This window comes from Choloepus didactylus, chromosome 2 (assembly GCF_015220235.1).
Source record: "Choloepus didactylus isolate mChoDid1 chromosome 2, mChoDid1.pri, whole genome shotgun sequence".
Lineage (NCBI taxonomy): Eukaryota > Metazoa > Chordata > Mammalia > Pilosa > Megalonychidae > Choloepus > Choloepus didactylus.
In genome coordinates, this window is record NC_051308.1 from 16,175,490 (window position 1) to 16,196,112 (window position 20,623).

A 20,623-nucleotide genomic window follows, 5' to 3' on the forward strand; every position below is an offset into this window, starting at 1 on the left:
TTATAAAGAGAAAGCCACGGAAAGGAACTAGAAGCAGGAAGTCAGTGGAACTGGAAGAGAAAGGAAAGGACAGCGCCATGTAATGGCAAAGCCACAGAACCCCAAGGATTGCTAGCCCACTCGAACACTACCAGCCGTGAGAAGAAGCAAGTCTTCTAGCCAGTGCCTTGATTTGGACATCTGGCATCTGAAACCATGAGCCGATGCATTCCTGTTCTTTAAACCAATCCATTGTGTGGTATTTGTCGTAGCAGCCTGAAAAACTAAGACAATAGAGAAGGCATTATTAGTATTATTATTATTCTCATTTTTAAAATGAGGAGGACAAAGTTCAGAAAGGTTAAGTTACAGTCAGAAGACACACAGCCAGAAAAAGGCAGACAGTGGTTGTCTAATTCCACATGCTGTCCTCTTTTCTGTCTTCTGCTGCCCATGTTAAAGAGCGAGTTAGGTGACTTGGGTATGGGTAGAATATGACTCGAAGCACGGAGGAAACAGAGCAGGTTATAATCTTGCTGAGAACCTAATGGTAGTGTGGAGTCCAGGAAAGGACTTGAACTTGGCAGTCAGCCTGATCTCTCCTTGGCTCCTAAGCTTCCCTTCTTACTCCTGCTTTGACCATGGGCAAGTCATTTACTCTCCCTGAGATTCTGTTCCCTCATCTGAAAACCTGTAACAGTAATATCTTCATTTTATGTCTCTAATGTGTAGTGACTGTGATGAAAATGTAAATATCTGATGTATATAGTACATTCTCAACTCATTGTAGTTTATTTTATTAACATTTAAAAAATATTTACATGAAACAGCTTGTTCACTGCTGTGTCCTTAGCACCAAGAACAATCCATGGCGCATAGTAGGTGGGCTTAATAATGTTTTTTTTTTCCTTTTTTCAAATGAATGAATGAATGAACAAAATGGAGTAGCAGTGGAAGGAGATGAACAAAGCCATAACACACATTGGGATCCGTTACTCATGTTCCTTTCTAAGAAATATAGAGATAATGTATCAATAAGAACATAAAGTTTCATGCTCTTTCTTGATGAGCCCTGAAATAAGTAAGAATTTGGCAGACAAGTTCTAGCTGAGTGGAAGGAGATTCCAGGAACAGAGGGTGTATGTTTTAGTTTCCCGGGCTGCTCAAGCAAATACCACCCAATGGGAATTTGATGATTCCCAGTTTTGAGGTTAGGAAAAATGTTCAAATCATCAAGGCAATGCTTTCTCCTCAAAGAAGTTCTGGAGCTGGCTGCTGGAGATCCTGGGTCCTTAGTTTGACATATGGCAAGGCACATGGGGGCGTCTCCTGGTCTCTCCCTTCTCTTCTGGGTTCCGTTGATGTTTGGATTCTGGCTGCAACCTCTGTGGCTTTTTTTCCTCTGAGTTTCATTCTGCTTATAAAGGACTTCAGTAAGGGGATTAAGACCTATCCTGGCCCACACCATAACTGAAGTAACTTCATCGAAAGGTCCTACTTACAATAGAATCACACCCACTGGAATGGATTAAGAAGATGTTTTTCTGGGGTATATACAGCTCCAAACCACCACAGTTTAAGTTTAATTTGGCTTTTTTTTTTTCTTAAAAAAATTTTACTAGACAAGTTATAGGTTTACAGGAAAATCATGCATATGAACCAGAGTTACGGTCATCACCCTAATATTAATGCTTGCATTAGTGTGGTATACTTTTTACAATTGAAAGAACATTTTTATTATCCTTTATTATTTTATTATTGTCCATGGCTTACATTAGGGTTTGTTAATTGTGCTGTAAGTCCTATGGTTTTTTTGTTTGTTTGTTTGTTTTGTTTTTAAGTTTTGTTCTAGCAACATAAATGCTATCTCCAACTTTATTCTTTTTCAAGAAGGCTTTGGGTATTTGGGTCCCTTACCCTTCCATATAAATTTCATGATTGGCTTTTCCATTTCTTCAAAGAAGATTGTCGGAATTTTCATTGGGATTACACTGAATCTGTAAAATTCTCTAGTTAAAATTGATATCTGAACAATATTTAGTCTTCCAGTCCATGAACCTGGACTGTCCTTCCATTTGTTTAGGTCTGTTTCATTTAATTTCTTTTAGCAATGTTTGTAGTTTTATGTGTACAAGTCTTTAGCATCCTTGATTATATTTATTCCTAGATATTTGATTCTTTTCATTGATTTATTAATGGAATGTTTTTCTTGATTTCTTCTTCAGACTATTCATTACTAGTGTATAGAAACACTTCTAATTTTTGTGTGTTGATGTTGCACCTGCCATTTTGCTGAATTTGTTTATTTATTCTGGAATTTTTGTTGTGGATTTTCAGCATTTTCTATATATAAGATCATGTCATCTGTGAAGAGGGAATGTTTCACTTTTTCCTTTCCAATTTGGATTTTTTTTATTTCTTTATGTTACTTAATTACTCTGGCTAGAACTTCCAGTACAATGTTGAATAACAGTGGGGACAGTGGGCATCCTTATCTTGTTCCTGATCTTAGAGAGAAAGCTTTCAATCTTTCACCATTATGATCATAGTTATGGGTTTTCATCTGTGTCCTTTATCATATTGAAGAAGTTTCCTTTTATTTTAGTTTTCTTAGTGCTTTTTATCAAGAAAGGGTGATATATGTTTTCAAATGCCTTTTCAGTGTCAATTGAGATGATCATACATTTTTCTTCCTTTTTCTGTTAATGTGGTGTATTACATTAATTAATTTTCTTAGGTTGAGTCACCTTTGCATACCTGGGATAAATCCCACTTGATCATGTTGTATATTTCTTTAATATGCTTTTGGATTTGGTTTGCTAATATTTTCTTGATGATTTTTCCATCTGTATTCATTAGGGATACTGATCTGTAATTTTCTTTTCTTGTGATACATTTATCTGGCTTTTAAATGAGGGTGATGTTGGCCTTGTAGAATGAATTAGGAAGGGTTACTTCCTCTTCGATTTTTTGGAAGAGTTGGAGCATGATTGGAGTCAATTCTTCTTGGAAAGTTTGGTAAAATTCCCGTATAAAGCCATCTGCTCATAGGCTTTTCTTGGTTGTGTGGTTTTTGTTACTGATTCAGTCACTTTAATACTAATTGGTTTGTTGAGAGTGTCTGTTTCTTCTTGAGTTCATGTAGCTGTTTGTGTGTTTCTAGGAATTTGTCATTTATCTAATGTGTTATCTAATTTATTGGCATAATTGCAAAATATATACTATGTAAGTAAAAGCAAAAGGAGAGCTGTCATAGTTACACTAATATCATATAAAATAGACTTTAAGTCAAAAACTGTTATAAGGGACAACATTATATACTGATATAGGGGTCAATTCTTGTGTTATCTAATTTATTGGCATAATGTTGGTCATTGTATCCTGTATCCTCTTATAGTGCTTTTTCTTTTTCTTTTTTATTTCTGTGGGGTTGCTAGTAATGTCCCCTTTTTCCATTTCTGATTTTAGTTTTTTCTGTCACTTCTTTTTCTTTGTCACTCTAGCTAAAGGTTTAGAGATTTTATTGATCTTCTCAAAGACGTACTTTTTGATTTTGTTTATTCTCTCAATTGCTTTTATTATTCTCTAGTTCATTTATCTCAGCTCTCATCTTTATTTCCCTCCTTCTGCTTGCTTTGGGTTTAGTTTGCTCCTCTTGTTCTAAATTCACCAGTTTGAGGTTAGATTCTTTCTTCTTTTTAAATGTAAGCATTTAGAGCTGTAACTTTTCCTCTCAGCAATGCCTTTGCTGCATCCCATAAATTTTGGTATGTTGTGTTTTAATTTTCATTCACTTCAAGATATTTCTTAATTTCCCTTATGATTGTTTTATTTCCACATATTTCTGACTTTTCCATTTTCCCCTTGGTTATAGATTTCTAGCCTCCTTCCACTGTGGATAAAGAAGATACATTGTGTGATTTCAATGTTTTTGAATTTGTGGTGTCTTTTTTGTGATCTAATATATGGTCTATCCTGGAGAATGATCCATTTGCACTAGTGAATGTGTATTCTCTTGCTGTTAGGTGAAGTGTTCTATATTTGTCTGTTAGGTGTAGTTAGTCTAGAGTATTGTTTGAAGTCTTCTATTACCTTATTGATCTGTCTAGGTGTTCTATCCATTATTGAAAGTGGTGTATTGAAATCTACTATTAATGTAGAACTATCTATTTCTCCCTTCAAATCTGTCAGTATTTTCTTTATATATTTTGGGGCTGTGCTGTTAGTTGCATATAGATTTATAATTGCTATGTCTTCTTGTTGAATTGACCCCTTTATCAGTATATAATGAACTTCTTTGTCCCTTACAACAGTTTTTGACTTAAAGTCTATTTTATATGATATTAGTGTAACTATGACAGCTCTCCTTTTGCTTTTACTTTCATGGTATATATTTTTCCATTCTTTCACTTTCAGTCTTCTTTTGTCTTTGAATTTAAGGTGAGTCTCTTATAAACAGTGTATAGTTGGGTCATGCTGTTTTTAAATCCATTCTGCCAATCTCTGCCTTTGCACTGGGGGGTTTAATCCATTTACATTTAAGGTAACTACTGATCATGCAGTGTTTTCTTCTGCCATTTTGCTGCTTTGTCTTTGTAAGTCTTATACCTTGTTTGACCCTCAATTCTTCCTGTAATGCCTACTTTTATATTTATTTGATTTTTTTGTAGTGTACCACTTTGAGTCTCTTTTCATTTCTTTCTGAATGTATTTTTCGTATATTTTCTTTGTGGTTGCCATGGGGTTAAAATTTAACATCCTAAATCTATGACAATCATATTTGATTTGATACCACTTAACTTCAATAGTATATGCATACACTGTTCCTCTATCCCTCTGTCCTCTCCACCTTTTTGCTTTACTTGTTATAAATTATATCTTTGTGTATTGTATGTCAAAAATCATAGATTTATCATTACTCCTTATGCATTTGCATTTTAGCATTTGTAAGAATTAAGAAGTGGAGTTACATCCCAATAAATACAATACAAGAATATTGGCATTTATACTTACCCATACTGTTACCTTTACCAGAGGTCTTTATTTCTTTTATTTAATTAATCAAAAAATTAAAAAAAGATAATAAAAAACATTTCAAACACAACCAAAGCAAAGGAATAAGAAAAAACAAAAAAACCTAAAATAACTACATTACTTCCAACATGTTCCTACTCTACCCCAAGAAAATATACAGACTACAACCCAGGAAAGGAATAAGAAAAACAGATAACCTAAGATAACTACATTTCTGTGAACTTGTTCCTACCATACCCACCAGAAATTAACATACCATAGTCATTTCTGAGCATTCCCAGAATGTTAAATTTATCCACGGTAACTTATCTGTTCTTATTAGATTATTGTTCCCCCTTCACTAATTGCTATCTATTGCTAGGTCCTCTGTATTCTACATTATAAACCATTGGTTTTACATTTTTCAGTGTTCACATTAGTGGTAACATATATTTCTCTTTTTGTGCCTGGATTATTTTGCTCAGCATTATGTCTTCAAGGTTCACCCATGTTGTCACATGTTTCATGAGATCGTTCCTTCTTACTTCCATGGTCTTTATTTCTTAATGCCACTTTGATCCACTGTCTAATGTCCTTTTCTTCAGTGAGTAACTCCCCTTAGCATTGCTTGTAGGGTGGGTCTAGTGGTGATGATGTCCTTCTACTTTGTTTATTTGGGAATGTCTTAATCTCTCCCTCATTTTTGAAAGAAAGTCTTTCTGGATATAAAATTCTCGGTTGGTAATTGTTTTCTTTCAGCATTTTAGGTATTTTTTCACATTGCCTTCTTGCCTCCGTGTTTTCTGATGAGTAATTGGAACTTAATATAATTGGGATTCCTCATACATAACTTGTTGCTTTCTCTTGCAGCTTTCAAGACTCTCTCCTTGTTCTTGGCAGTAGACAGTGTTGTTACTGTGTGTTTGCTTGTATTTCTCTTTGAGTGTATGATATTTGGGGTTTGCTGGGCTTTTTGAATGTGCTTATTCATTTTTTTTGTTAAATTTGGCAAGTTTTATGCCATAATTTCTTTGAATATTCCTCCTGGTCCCTTCTTCCTTTGTTCTCCTTCTGGCACTCCCATATAATGTATATGTTGGAATACTTGTTGTCCCACAGGTTTTTAGGCTCTGTTTGCTCTTTTTTTAAATTATTTTTTCTTTTTGCTTCTCAGCCAATTCAATCGTCTTGCCTTCAAGATCACTGATTCTTTCTTCTGCCACCTCCAATCTGCTGTTGAGACATCCTAGAAAATTTTTCATTTCAGTTATTATATTCTTCAGTTTCATTATTTCTGCTTGATTCCTATTGAGAATCTCAAAGAGATCCCTTATTATTCATTCATTGTTTTCCTCATATCCTTTAGTTCCTTTTCTGTGTTTTCCTTTACTTTCTTTATTTATTGAGGATATTTTCTTTAAATGACCGTGTCCAGTAAATCCAATATCTGGTTCATTTCATTGTTTGTCTTGTTATCTTTTGTTGTACACTGTATGTGTTAATGTTTAAAAATATTAACCATGGGATTTAGTACCTGTGGTGTCTGTTCCTTAAGTTTGTATCCAGATGGTGATATGGGCAGAGATTTTCTTGAATGCCAGAAGCTAATCAAAACAAACCAAAGTAAGAAGCACCTTTCACTGTCTTCGCAAATTGACTCTGCTTTGACTGGTGGTTACCTTTGGAGCTTAGCCCTCCTTTCATGAAGACCAGACTGAGGCACATGCAAAGTACAGGGTCTTCTGTGTCTTACCTGAGCCTGCATGGACCCTGGGGCCTGCTTCTGTTTGCTAGAGCTTTAGCAAACCCTCATTTACAGTTTACAGGAGTTATAGTGAAAGCTCCCTCTACTCCCTTTGAAATAGACTTTGACCCCCTCCTGGGTGCTTTCTTGTGTGGCTTAATGCACGTAGTCCTTTGCCTTAGGCCACTTCGACTTAATTGTTTTTCACTCTGTCCCAGCTGTCCTCAGTCCACTTTTCACCCTGAGGACAAATTCCAGGAGGGCAAGTCTGAGACAAGTTCTCTGGATCAGTCCCTCAGTCTTCCACCCAATAGATTGGCACTGACACAGATGCATCCCAGTGTGTGCATGGGAGCCACTGTGCCAACTCTCAAAACAGAGCCCGGGGCCCACAATGGGGTGCAAGCTGGCTCCACCCTGTGTTGTGGAGGGGTGGAGGAGGGGTCAGAAAGGGTGCCAAGAGCTTCTTCTGTGGCTTTTGAAGCTGCGTTTTCTTGATTCAGCACTTGCCCAGTCAGTGCAGCACTTTGTTTTCTGCTGTTTTGAGGAAGCATACTGTCTGTAAGTTTCCTTTGCTGCCTTTGCCTGAGTGGTGTTGGAATAATGGCCAACTCCAGAGCAGGTCCCTAGTGATCTGAAGTAGCTGATCAAAAGCAGTGATCAATGATCAGACCACACAACCCTGGAGTTTGGAGGACTAGGTCTTTAAATCCCACCCTGGCACCAGCAAGCTGAACCAAGAGCCAGAGCTCCAGTCCCTACGGGGCCTTCCACGAGGCCGGGGAAAAGGGGATGTTAGCCACTGCAGGGGGAGTGAAACTCACAGGTATTTATCACAGTTTACCAGTTTCTTCCTCCCAATCTTACCTGGTTGCTGCACAGTGTTCCACTAGACTCTGGAGTTTCAAATAGTTGATTCAAGCAATTCCTGCCAATTTAATAGTTGTTTTGGTGGATGTTCTTACTCCACTATCTTCCCACAAACCTCTTGTCCTTAATTTGGCATTTTTAGGACATTAAGTTTAAGCTACAAAGACTTGCTTCACTGCAGAAGAGGATTCCCTTGTTGGTTAACAAATTGATGGGATTTATTTAAAGTAAACATGACTATTTTGTCTTGAGACTATAGTCAGGTTATTTTGTATGTTCTATATTACATGTATATTATATGTGTATATGGTAAATGATTAAGCAGTGCAGCTACTTACTGTATATGGTAGAAAATTCTTTTATTATAATTATAAAAATAAAATATGCCCACTGCAGAAAATTTAGAAAATAAAACATTGGCCCAAAGAAGTAATCTTACAACCCAGAGATAAGAGCCCATAACATTTGTTAGACATTTTCCTTTCATTTTATAAATATATTTTTGTATTTATAATAGTTGGTTCCTATTGCACATATTACCATAAAACCTGCTTTTAAAATAGCAATATATAGTGAACATTTTCCATGCCCTTACGTCTTCTTTTATGACCTAAGTTTTAATGGCTGTGTGGCCCTCCTTGTTGTTTCTGTACCATGGTTTGCTGCACTAGTTCCTCATTTGGGAGCACAATTAGGTTTTCGGTGTTTGGCTACTAAAAAATTGTGACAGAGGACTGCCATCACAAGAGCGCTTCCGACTCTAGGAGAAAGCATGGCCTTGCTCACTTCTTGATTTTGGGCCTCTAGCCTTCAAAAGCATGAGACGATAAATGCTTGTTGTTTAAGCCAACACTCTCTGTGGTATTTGTCATAGCAGCTCTGTCAAACTAAGATTCCTACTCTTACCAAAGAATGTGGTTTATAAAAACCTTTGCTAGTTTGACAGGTGACAAATTATATTCTACTGTTGTTCTGATTTGCATTTAAAATTGTTTTTCATGAAAATATTTTCTTAATCTTTTATGGTTCCTTTTTTTGGAATTTCTGATTGGTGCACTTGTCTTTTATTATTGATTTGGCAGAACTTTTTTAAAATTAGCGATATTATCCCTTTATCTGACACATATGTAGCAGTATTTTCCCCAACTTTTTATTTGCCTTTTATCTTTGTCAATATAGATATAGATTAGATACAGCTTCCTTGAATTCTTGACATAGTTTTACTTATGGTAAATTTTTTTTCTGACAAACTAAATCGAGTTAGAAATTGAAGACTTTAATGAGCATTTTTTTTCACTAAGAAAATAAAAGTATTGATCATTCTTTGATGATAAATATCTGCAAAACTGCTGTGAATGTAACTTCTATAAGGCTCAAGCCTGTGTCTTTATTTTCTCTAACAGTATTTTAACCAAATATGGCAACTCCTGCAAGAATAAGAAAAGGCAGAGAAAGCCCCAATATATTTTAAGTGGTTCTGATTTTAAGAGGTTTTCAACAGTGTTTTAGCAAAACTTTTCTGAGAGCCTGTTATCCTAGGACCAACAAATCAGTCTCACCTTTCCTGCTAATCTCTGCAGCCATGGTTAGCCTTGAAATTTGGTTCTTTTTAGATGGTCCAAGGCCATCTTTTTGAAGAAAATATAATGCAAGGCACATATATAATTTAAGTTATCTAGTAGCCACCTTTTTAAAAAGTGAGAAGCAGGTGAAATTAATTTTAACAGTACATTTTACATTATCCACGATATCCAAAATATTATAACTTCAACATGTGATCAACGTAACAATATTATTAATGAGATGTTCTACACTTTTTTCTTAGTAAGTCTTTAAAATCCAGTGTGTATTTTATTATTTCAGCATGTTTCAATTTGGACTAACCACATTTCAAGTGCTCAATAGCCGCATGTGGCCAGGAGCTCTGCTTTGGACAGTGCAGGTCCAGGTTATAATAGAAATTAGGCTATTGGAAAAAGCAAAAGTGCCAGCACATTCTAATTAGAGCAGAAACTTTCATTAGGAACCTCATCCCTGTGACCCTCCTAAGGTTGAGAACATTTGGGGAACCTTTTAAGAAATTTCTTACATTTAAAATTCTTGTAGACCTGAGGATTTCAGTTTCTGCTTACTGTACCAATATGGATGTTTTATTTTAAGGGCCAGCAGTGAAGACACCCAATCCCCGCTCAGAAAAGAGCTGAAGCTGTTGGAATCTACAGCTCAGGACAAACTCCATGTGTCCATCACTAGACGAGACTGGCTTCTTCAAGAAAAGCAGCAGTTGCAGGTAAGCAAGTGAAGAATCTTCAAGAAATAGGACAGTTTTTTTTCTAATCCAGTTAAGCGAAATGTAACTAAGTGGGTCTGTGCTTGAATGTAGACATTAGAGCTTTGGCTGTCACCCTGTAGAGTACAGAAAGCAGAGATGGGTAGAGAATGACTAGAGGGGTGTACAAATCTCATTACAAATGAGGGGTTGAACCTTTAGTAGATTTTGTGCCTGTTTTTATTTTCTTTTCTTGTAGTTTTTTTCCTTGCAATTTTATTGCGATATAGTTGCATACCATACAGTCATCCAAAGTGTATAATCAGTTGTTCATAGCATCATCACATAGTTGTGCATTTATTACCACAGTGAAGTTGTGAGCATTTTCATTACTCCAAAAAATACAAATAAAAATAAAAGTAAAAAAGAACACCCAGAACAACCCATCCCCTCATCCCCCCTATTATTCATTTACTTTTTTGTCCCCGTTTTTCTACTCATCCATCCATACACTGGTTAAAGGGAGTGTGAGCTAAAAGGCTTTCACAATCACACGGTCATACTGTGTAAGCTACATAGTTATGCAATCATCTTCAAGAAAAAAGGCTACTGGGTTGCAGTTCAACAGTTTCAGGTATTTCCTTCTAGCTATTCTAATACACTAAAAACTAAAAAGGGATATCCATATAATGCATAAGAATAACCTCCAGAATCTGGTGCCTGTTTTTTGATATTCCTCATTACCTTTCGAATATGCGTTCCCTGTCTACCAGGCCAATTTTTTACCTCCTACCATTTTGACCTTTAGAAAATTCTTTTGGAAGAAGAGGGAAATCGGTACTGTGCAAATCCTTTATGAAAATTCCTATCATGCTAGACTGTAAGCAGCAGTTGTTAGGGAGACAGTGTTGTAAGTCTGGATTGGGCAAGGCAAGGGAGGCTAGGAATTACTAGCAGGCAATGCATGGAAGCCTGAGGATGACCCAGAGAGTGGGTGAAAGTTGGCCAAGAATCACCCGAGGGCTAGAAGTGATGAAGCCAGGAAGCAGTCAGGAGCTCTGGAAGTTGACATGGTACCCCAGAGGCAGAGAACCTTGAAACTGTGTCACTGTCTGCTTCTCTCTGGAAGCCTTGAGGCAGGAATCCAAAACAATCAGGAGACAATGATTAGAGGCAACATGAGACTGTATTGTGAAATGAGCGTAGGTCTTCAACAGCGACGTTCAAATCCCGGCGTAGGCTTTGAATAGCTGAATGAGTTTATACAGATTATGGGAGCTTGGGCAAATCACTGGCATCATGGACCCAACTCTCCCCAGTGCAGAATATTCTTGTTATCTGAATTTACTCATCCGGGTCCTTGACATAGCAAGGTGGCCAAAGGAAGCAAACGTCATCATAATTTGAAAATATTTCCCAATAAACTGAGCACTTATATATTCAGTGAGCATCATTGTAAAGTTTGGATAGCTGAAAATGTGAAATTTGGGTTTGGTTTTTAACAATATTCACCAATTAGAGGTCTACAAAATTCTAGGTAATATTAGAGTGCACAGAAAATAATTTTATTCTAGGGTTCTTAGTTTTTAATGGTAGCAGTCTTGGTAGTACTCTGAGGGAAGGTGGATATTTTATTTATTCAACAGTTATTTACTGAGTGCCAGGCACTATTTGAAATGCATGAGATCCCTGTGGAGCTTATGTTCTAGTAGAATACTAAAGGTGGCTGTGTGGAGAGAGACAATAATGATAAATGTAACAGATACCTAAGTTATATGCATAGTATGTTGTAGGGTGGTAAGAGCTACAATGCATGGTCGTGGGTGATAGGGTGATGGGGTCTACTCTGAGAAGTGAGATCAAAGCAAAGATTTGCAGGAGGAGAGGGAATAGGCCCTGCAGACACCTCCAGTAAGAGTGTTCCCAGCAGAGGGAACAGCCAGTGCAAAAGCCTGAAGGTGGGAGGGTGCTTTTTGTGTTCAAAGAGCACCCAGGAGGCTGAGGGGGACGATAGTAGGGAACGAGGTCTGAGATAAAAGGGCACTTGGAGGACCATGCAGGCCTTTGTAAGGTCTTTGCCTTTTCTCTGATTCAAATGGAGAGCCATTGGAGGGTTTTAAGCAGTGAAGTGACATGACCTGACTGCAGTTTAAAGAACAGGGTGTAGGAAGTGAAAGGTATAAATAGGCAGATTAATTGGGAGACTGTGGGCATAATACAGTAATCTTGGACCAATGCGAGACACTGAGGTATTGTTTTTCTACCTAGGATTTCTTAGTAGTGGAGCTTCAGTACCTTGTCAGATTCTACTGGAAGTGGGTTTAGGAAGTAGAAGTTGTGGATGATCTGTGCCTTGGAGTTGAGAGAACTTAGATAACAGATGTGAAGACACCCAGGATTAGAGCTGTGCTCTTATTTGCCAGAAACCAATTGCATGGAACAAGGGAATATGCTAATTAAAAGAGCCTGATTTTTTTAAAAATTAAATTCAGTTTTATTGAAATATATTCACATACCATACAATCATCCATGGTGTACAATCAGCTGTTCACAGTATATTCATATAGTTTTGCGTTCTTTACCACAATCTATTTCTGAACATTTTCCTTACATAAGAGAATCAGAATCAGAATAAAAAATAAAAGTAAAAAAGAACACCCAAATCACCCCCCCATCCCACACAATTTGTCATTTAGTTTTTGTCCCCATTTTTCTACTCATCCATCCATATACTAGATAAAGGGAGTGTGATCCACAAGGTCTTCACAATCACACTGTCACCCCTTGTAATCTACATTGTTATACAGTTGTCTTCAGGAGTCCAGGCTGCTGGGTTGGAGTTTGGTAGTTTCAGGTATTTACTTCTAGCTATTCCAATACATTAAAACCTAAGAGGTGTTATCTATATAGTGCATAAGAATGTCCACCAGAGCGACCTCTCGACGCCATTTGAAATCTCTCAGCCACTGAAATATTTCATTTCATTTCACATCCCCCTTTTGGTCAAGAAGATGTTCTCAATCCCATGATGCTGGGTCCAGATTCATCCCTGGGAGTCACACCCTGCGTTGCCAGGGAGATTTACACCCCTGGGAGTCAGGTCCCACGTAGTGGGGAGGGCAGTGAGTTCACCTGCCGAGGTGGCTCAGTTAGAGAGAGAGGGCCACATCTGAGCAACAAAGAGGTCCTCAGGGGGAGACTCTTGGGCACAATTATATGCAAGTTTAGCCTCTCCTTTGCAGTAATGAGCTTCATAAGGGCAAGTCCCATGATAGAAGGCTCAGCACATCAAACCACCAGTCCTAGTGTTTGTGGCAATATCAACATGAGTCCAGGTGGGGAAGTCCAACACTTCAGCACTTTCCCCCACCTCCTCAGGGGACCTTGTAAATATATTTTTATTCTTTGCCCAGATTACTTTGGGATGTGTCACTATTTCACTCTAACCTATACTAACTTACAGTATCTCACTTCCTATTCAAAGTTCCATGTAATTGTGGTGTTTGAACAAACCGACTGTAGAGTTATACTGTTTAGAAAATATAGTTCCTGCACCAAATAGACATCTCTTCCCTTGGTCTCACATGGAAGTTGAAGTTTTAAAACATGGTCAGTTTTGACCTTTACCCTTTGGCCTGGTTTGCCCTAGTCTTAATCAGATCTGCTTCATTCATATCATTAATTGAAGTCTGGGCTAAAAGAGCCTGATTTTTAAATTCAGAATCATATAGGCAGGGAGGTGATTATCTGCTATAATACTGTGCACACATGGATGTTCAATTACCTGCTGCTGAAGATTGGACAATAATCTTTGCATTCTTTGGATTTTGGTTTGCTATATTGGTGGAAATTGAATTTATTTAAATTTTTTTAGACTTTAGATTGCATGACACAGTCTTTAATATATTACTCTTTTCTCAATACTGTAAACGTAAGAAATTATGATTTTTTAAAATCTTTCCCTACATGCTAAATCCTCATGTTTGGAGACTGACTAACAAAGGATTGTTTACTTTTCTTTTCTTTTGGTTGGTGACTAGCGTTACCTGCTTAGATAGTATCTTAAGTATGTGATGCTTGTTGCCCGATGTTCCAGCTCTTCTACCTGAACGGAAATGTCATTTAAATACCTGCTGAGTTTTTCCAAGTCAAATTCTTGGCTCCCCCACCTGCACCCCTGCCATGGTTATTTAATGCCTGGAAGGGAATGTTTTTCCTCATGCCAACTAATCAGAAATATAAAGCTAGCATGATTTTTCTAGTTCATCAAACCTCCAAAACTCTGCCTGCCTCAGAAGAGGAGCTTTGTGGCTCTGGTGCATTTGGCTGTCATTCAAGTAAGTCATTATCAGCTGAGCAGTCTGCCATTCACAGGGTTAATTTATACAATCTGGTCTTCCCATTCTCTGTAGACAGAAATCGAAGCCCTCCAAGCAAGGATGTCTGTGTTGGAAGCAAAAGATCAACAACTGAGACGGGAAATTGAGGAGCAAGAGCATCTTGTGCAGTGGCCGTGCTGTGAACCAGCTTCCCTGGTGGGCAGGTTGCCCCTGGGCAAGCTGCAGGAGATCAGCAAGGCCTTGGAGGACACCCTCACCTCAGCCAATCAGGTTCCCTTCTGTGTGGAGCCCCCTGAAACCATAAGGAGGTATCTTTGATTGCCTAACTGATTTTAGATTGTTGACCCCTTTGACCTGTGTTTTTGAGCTGAGTTGTGTCTGATTGTCCTTCATACATAAGTATTTTCCAGGCAGTGCTTTATTTTCCAACAGAGACATTGTTGGGGTATGGGTGGGAAAATCCTTTATTATATGGGATGGTCCTGGGCATTGCAACGTATTTCACACACTGGTCACCCCACCTACTAAATGCCAGTATGCTTCTGCATTCCAGTACACACCCCTCTTCATTTCTGAACACACACAGGGACACCATCTCTCCCTTTGAGAACCATCGGAGCCCAGTTGTTATTGATTCTGGTGCCAGTCTTTGCTGAGTACAATCATCTTGAAAAAGGTGAACTCTGCCTCTCACCAAGGGAGGGGGTGAGCCATTAAGAGAAGGTGACTGAATCAGGGACAATTTCCATCTGAAAGAATGAATTATTATTAATAATGGCTAATATTTATTGAGTGCTTACTATTGCCAGGCACTGTGTTAAATTTTACTCTATGAATTAGTTTCTGTTATTATACCCATTTTACAGATGAGGAAAAGAAAGCTTAAGAAGTTTAATACTTTGCCCAAAGTCCCTATTAATAATAGGCAAAACTGATACTTAAACTCATGTCATTAATTCTGGAGCCTACTTTCTTATCTACTCTGCTAGGGAATATTTTCCCTGTTTTCTGTATCATGGAGGATCCAGAAGATATACATCTAGCTCTTGCCTTTAGGAGCTCATAGTGTTGTTTGGAGGACAGACAGAACAACACATACATGTTGGACAAAAAAGTGAGAATGTACCTCAATGTGTACAGATGGGTAGCAAGGACTGTAAGTGCTATGGGAGTAGAGCCAAGAGAGGGATTAATGCCCTGTTCACATATTATGCTGAAGAAGACATTAAAAAAATTCACCACCTACCTTATCAAAATATTATTTGGTTAATTTATTCATTTAACATCTAGGCATAATGATATTTTGTAGGATAGTGAAAAACTTGGCTGGTCTTTGTCCCCAGTTCCTGGGAAATAACCTATTGCATCTTTCAGACCAACCATGTGATTAGGCAGAGTGGGGCTTTGAGTCACGACATGTCAGCCCAGAGGGGAAGGGGGCTGCCGATGGACTTCAACCATCGATTCTACCAGTCATGCCAGTGTAATGAAACCCTATGTAAACTCAGGCCCATTGTTGCTTTGTGAGCTCCCATGATTGACACTATATTCTCTGTACTTGGAGGGTGATGCATTCTGACTCTGTATGGAGAGGAAGCTTGTGCTTGAGCCCCTCCCAGATCTGACCCTGTGCATCTCTTCTTTTGGCATCTTCTCTGTGTCCTTTTACTCCAATAAAGCGAGAATCCTAAGTGTAGCCCTTTCAGTGAGTTCTATGAGTTATTCTAGTGAATTACCAAACTTGAGGGGATAGTGGGAACTCTTGACTAGTAGCCAGTGGGTCAGAAGTGTGGGTGGCCTGGGTTCCTGAACTTGTGACTGGTACCTGAAAGGCCATCTTCTAGAGGCTTGACCTTAGCCTGGGGGGCCTGACCTAATGCTAGGTAGAGTTAGAATAAAATTGAATTGAGTTACTTGGTGTCAGAAGTTGTTGGAAGTGATAGAAGTTTTCCAGAATACCGGAGGGTATCCTTATGCACCATGTAGATATCCCTTTCTTTAGTGTATTGGAATAGCTAGAAGGAAATGCCTGAAACTGTCAAAATGCAACCCAGTAACCTTGATTCTTGAAGATGATTGTATAACTATGTAGCTTACACAGTGTGACTGTGTGATTGTGAAAACCTTGTGATTCACACTCCCTTTATCCAGTGTATGGACAGATGAGTAGAAAATTGGGACAAAAATTAAATGAAAAATAGGGTGGGATGGGGGATGGAATGTTTTAGGTGTTCTTTTATACTTTCATTTTTATCTTTTTTTTTGGAGCAATGAATATGTTCAAAAATTGTGATGAATGCACAACTGTATGATGGTACTATGAACAATTGATCGTACACTATGGATGTTTGTATGGTATGTGAATATATCTCAATAAAACTGAATTTTAAAAAAAGTTAAAAAAAAAAAAAAAAAGAGGAAACCCTGCCAGCTTGGACCTAAAGGGACAGAGATAATAAAAAATGAAAAGTGGCTTTTGGACTCCCATGTTTCTACAGGCAGGAAACAGGCAGTGAAAACTATCCAGCTGCAAACACATGCTAACTTTTATGAAAAAGGAAGGATGATTTAGTGGGCCAGAATCAAGACCTCAAATGCCAGGGCCAAGAACCATGGCAGATCATTTGTGAGCAGAAATAGGACTGAGTCCTAATCAAGAAACTTCCCACATTTGCCTGGTGAGATTTCAGAATTGCTGAGTGACTCTTGCATTTTCACCATATTTGGACAGATGTATCTCTAGTGGGCTATCCTATGCCTGTTGGTCCATTGTGTGTTTGGATGTGAAGGGGGAAGTGTAACAGTGACTTTTTAAATATAATCTTAAAGCCCTATGCAAGCTGAAAATTGTAAAGTAGCCTTAATATGTAAGCTTCAAAGCTGGAATCAGGCTATAATGGAAGCTCATAGTCTCATAAAGGAGCAATATGAGAATGTAAAGTCTGAAGCAGTATGAAAATGTAAAATCTGCATCCAGACCTGAATAAGCTTTAGTCTATTGCCCCAAACTTCCCAGATATGAATAAGCCTTTCGTCTGACTCCTTAGAGTGGGAGGCACCTTCCCAGGTGTCACAGGATGTAAATCCTGAAGGAAGTAGGACAAACTACTGAAATTTTCCAAACCTCTGTTACCTTTAACTAAGATGATTATCTCTCTTTGTCTCCAATGGATATACAAGCCAATTGAAAAATCACTTCTGGGAGACTGATTTGGGAAATCTTCCCCCTGTCCTCCTGCCAGTGTAAAATAAACCCTCCTTTCCTCCTCAGCCTGGTTTGATGTGACCCAGATTTTGGAAGCTCCCTTTCTACAGAAGACAACTGTTTTTTTGTTTTTTTGTTTGTTTGTTTAGTTTCACAGGTCTATAGATCAAGCATAACTATATTTGAGTACAGTTACAGAACTAAATGATGAGATTTTGGACTTCAAGCTGATGCTGTAATGAAATGTTATAATAGATGTATGAGATTTTGAAAGCCTTGAGAGGTGATAAGCAAATTTTGCACATGGGTGGGATTTGAATCATTGGGAGGCAGGGGGCAGACTGTGATACCTGGCCTTTCAGATGGACTTTTATACTTCTTGCCTCCTGGGATTCACCCCTTATCTTGCCCTTTCCCCCACCATAGTGGGTTAGTCTGTGTGACCAATAGAATACTGTAGAAGTGAAGGTATGCCGTTTCTGCTATTAGGTTATAAAAGACACTTCTGTTTTTGGTTGCTTGCTCTATCCTGGATCACTTGCTCTTGGAAAGCTAGTTGCAATGTCCTGAGGGCACTTAGGCAGCCCTGTGGAGAGGCCCATCTGTTAAGGAACGGAAGCCCTCAATCCAGCAACTTGCCAGGAACTGAGTCCTGCCAACAACCATGCGAGGGAACTTGGAAGAGGATCTTCTGCGGATCACTGCAGCCAAGCCACTTCTGCATTCCTGACCTTCAGAGACTGTGAGAGATAATAACTATTTGTTGTTTCAAGCTGCTAAGTTTTGAGGCGATTTGTTACATAGTAAGAGATAACTAATAAAGATACATGTTAAAAATATTTTAAAAGCAGCCCAATTGCACTGATTACTGACATGAGTTGTGTCTGTCAGGCTAAGTAATTGGTTTTTACATTAGGTTGGAAAGGTGAGTAATTCAGTTTATGGTACCGCTGCTCTCCCCACCAGACACTAATCATCCAGACTACCTTTGATTCCTTCTTACTTTCTCCATTACCACCACCCTCCTCTGATCCAATCAGTTGTCAGACCTTCTGAACTCTGCCTGTGGAATGCTCCTCATGGTGTTACTACAGTAGTCTGCCCGCTGCTCTCCTTCTCCATTCTTTTTCCTTCATGATCCATATCTATTCTAAATATTTCTGTCAAATAAATTTTTCATAAAAACAGCTTTAGTATCGTTATTTCATACTACAGGACAGAATCTTTTGTTGATTCCCTGTTGCCCATTGGGCACTGAGAGGCAGTGTGTGTAGTGGTTGAGAACATGGACTCAGGAATTTGATCATCTGGGACTGATCCTCACTCAACCACTTATTAACTGATTTGGGGGAAGAGATGATGATAACAATTCCCACCTTACAGTGTTGTTATACAGATTAACTGAGTTAATGCCTGTAAAGCTCTTATAAGAGTACCTGGACTGTAGCAAGCACTATATATGTGCTTGCTGTTTTTATTATGGGGATCTCAGTTTCCTGAAGGATTTCTTTAACAAGCCTTCAAACTGCCTGTCCAAATGTACCTTAGACTATTTAGTGAATAACTGACTTCTCTTCCACATCCTAGCCAGCCTATAAAAATAACCCACAACTGCCAGTCTAGGGAGTTACTTAGGATCTTCTCCAATTCCCCTTCTAGCCTTAGTATTTCTCTGCAGAAATCTATCCCCATGGCTCATGTCCAAAGTGAAGGGAAAGAGATTTGGATTGTTACCAACTTTCAGCCCCGTGGGATTGTTCACATTGATCTTTGAATATGCTGCCTGCTTTTCCTCCTCCACCTTCATAGCTTTCCTTAAGCAATTGCATTGGCCTGTAAGAATCTTTCCTACTCTTCCTTCCTTGCTTTGTTCTGTGGAGATCATTCTTTCCGCTCTAACATATATACTAAAAATACATATACATTTATTTTTATATTTATAAATGTATATATTTATATATAAAGCTTAAAGTGAAACTTTTTTGGTTCTTCTATCCAGATGTGACATATTCATTTCTCCTTTTGCTTTTAACAGCAGAGAGGTTTGTTATACTCCTTTCATGTCTCACACAAGCTGGTGGGCTCTTTGAGGGAGAAAGCCAGGGCATGCTTAACTGAGAAGGCATTGCAGTACTTAACAAAGCCTCCATAAGTTTGAATTGAATTCTTGGGAAAAATCCATGTGGTTGTGCCTTGCATTTGTATAGAGATAAGTAGATGAGTGCTCTCTCACACATTAACTCATATTATTCACCATAATTTTGCATGGTAGCAAGGCTGTTCTTGCTATTCTCACTTTACACAAGGAAACGAAAGTTCCAAAAGTTTCCCTGGTGTTGCAGCTAACAAGAGTCCATCTTACAAACATTTATAGCTGCCTTTGGGTCTGAATCAGTAAAAGGATGGTTTCCTTCTAGAGATCTGTGATGGATAAGTACATGTGTCAACTTGGCCGGGTTATGATTCCTAGTTGTTTGGTCAAGCAAGCACTGGGCTGATTGTTACTGTGAGGACATCTTGTGGATTTAAATCATCAGTCAGTTGATTGCACCTATGGATGATTACGTCTACAATCAACTGAGGAGATTGCCCTCAACAATGAGAGAAGTCTCGTCCAATCAGTTGAAGGCTTTAAAGGAGAAGTGATGATGTCAGCAGTCAGAAGAGAAAATTTTCATCTCTACTTCAGCCAGCCAGCTTCTCCTGGGGAATTCAGAGGAAAGCTTCATTGGAGTTCCCAGCTTGTGGTCTGTCCCATGGAATTTGCCCAACCCCACAGTCAAGTGAGACAATTCTTAACAAGATCTCATAATATTTAGAGATATCTCTTGTCAGTTCTGTTTTCCTAGAGATCTCTGATTAACACAAGATCCAAGGAAGTTATTTATCCTGGAGTCTAAGATAGTACAGTAGGCTGATAGAAGCAGGCCTAGAACTCAGTTCTTACATTCCTGGTCTGTTATTCTGTCCATGTACTCTAGCTTTCCTTTTAAATAGGATGAGGATACAGAGAGGAAATAAATGTGTGACTTTTCCCAGTAATCCAGTGTTCTAACCAATGGTATGAGCTCTTGAAGACTTTTTAAGGTTTGTGGCTGTTTTAGTTTCCTAGCTGCTAAAACAAATACCCATATAATGGGTTGGCTTAACAACAGGAACTTATTAGCTTATGGTTTCAGAGGCTAGAAGGCTTCCTTCCTCCT

General features: G+C 38.4%; 1 protein-coding gene across 4 annotated transcripts in view; it reads left to right on the forward strand.

Moving 5' to 3' along the window:
• DISC1 (DISC1 scaffold protein) overlaps positions 1-20,623 on the forward strand; it is a 403,772-nt gene that overhangs the window by 128,399 nt on the left and 254,750 nt on the right. For all 4 annotated transcript variants that reach the window (XR_005214467.1, XM_037820932.1, XM_037820929.1 and 1 more), the window contains exons 5-6: positions 9,767-9,896; positions 14,288-14,523. Coding sequence is in view for 3 of the 4 variants with exons in the window: in XM_037820932.1 (XP_037676860.1) it covers positions 9,767-9,896; positions 14,288-14,523 (366 nt within the window). In the remaining variant the exon portion in view is untranslated. The remainder of the gene's footprint in view (positions 1-9,766; positions 9,897-14,287; positions 14,524-20,623) is intronic.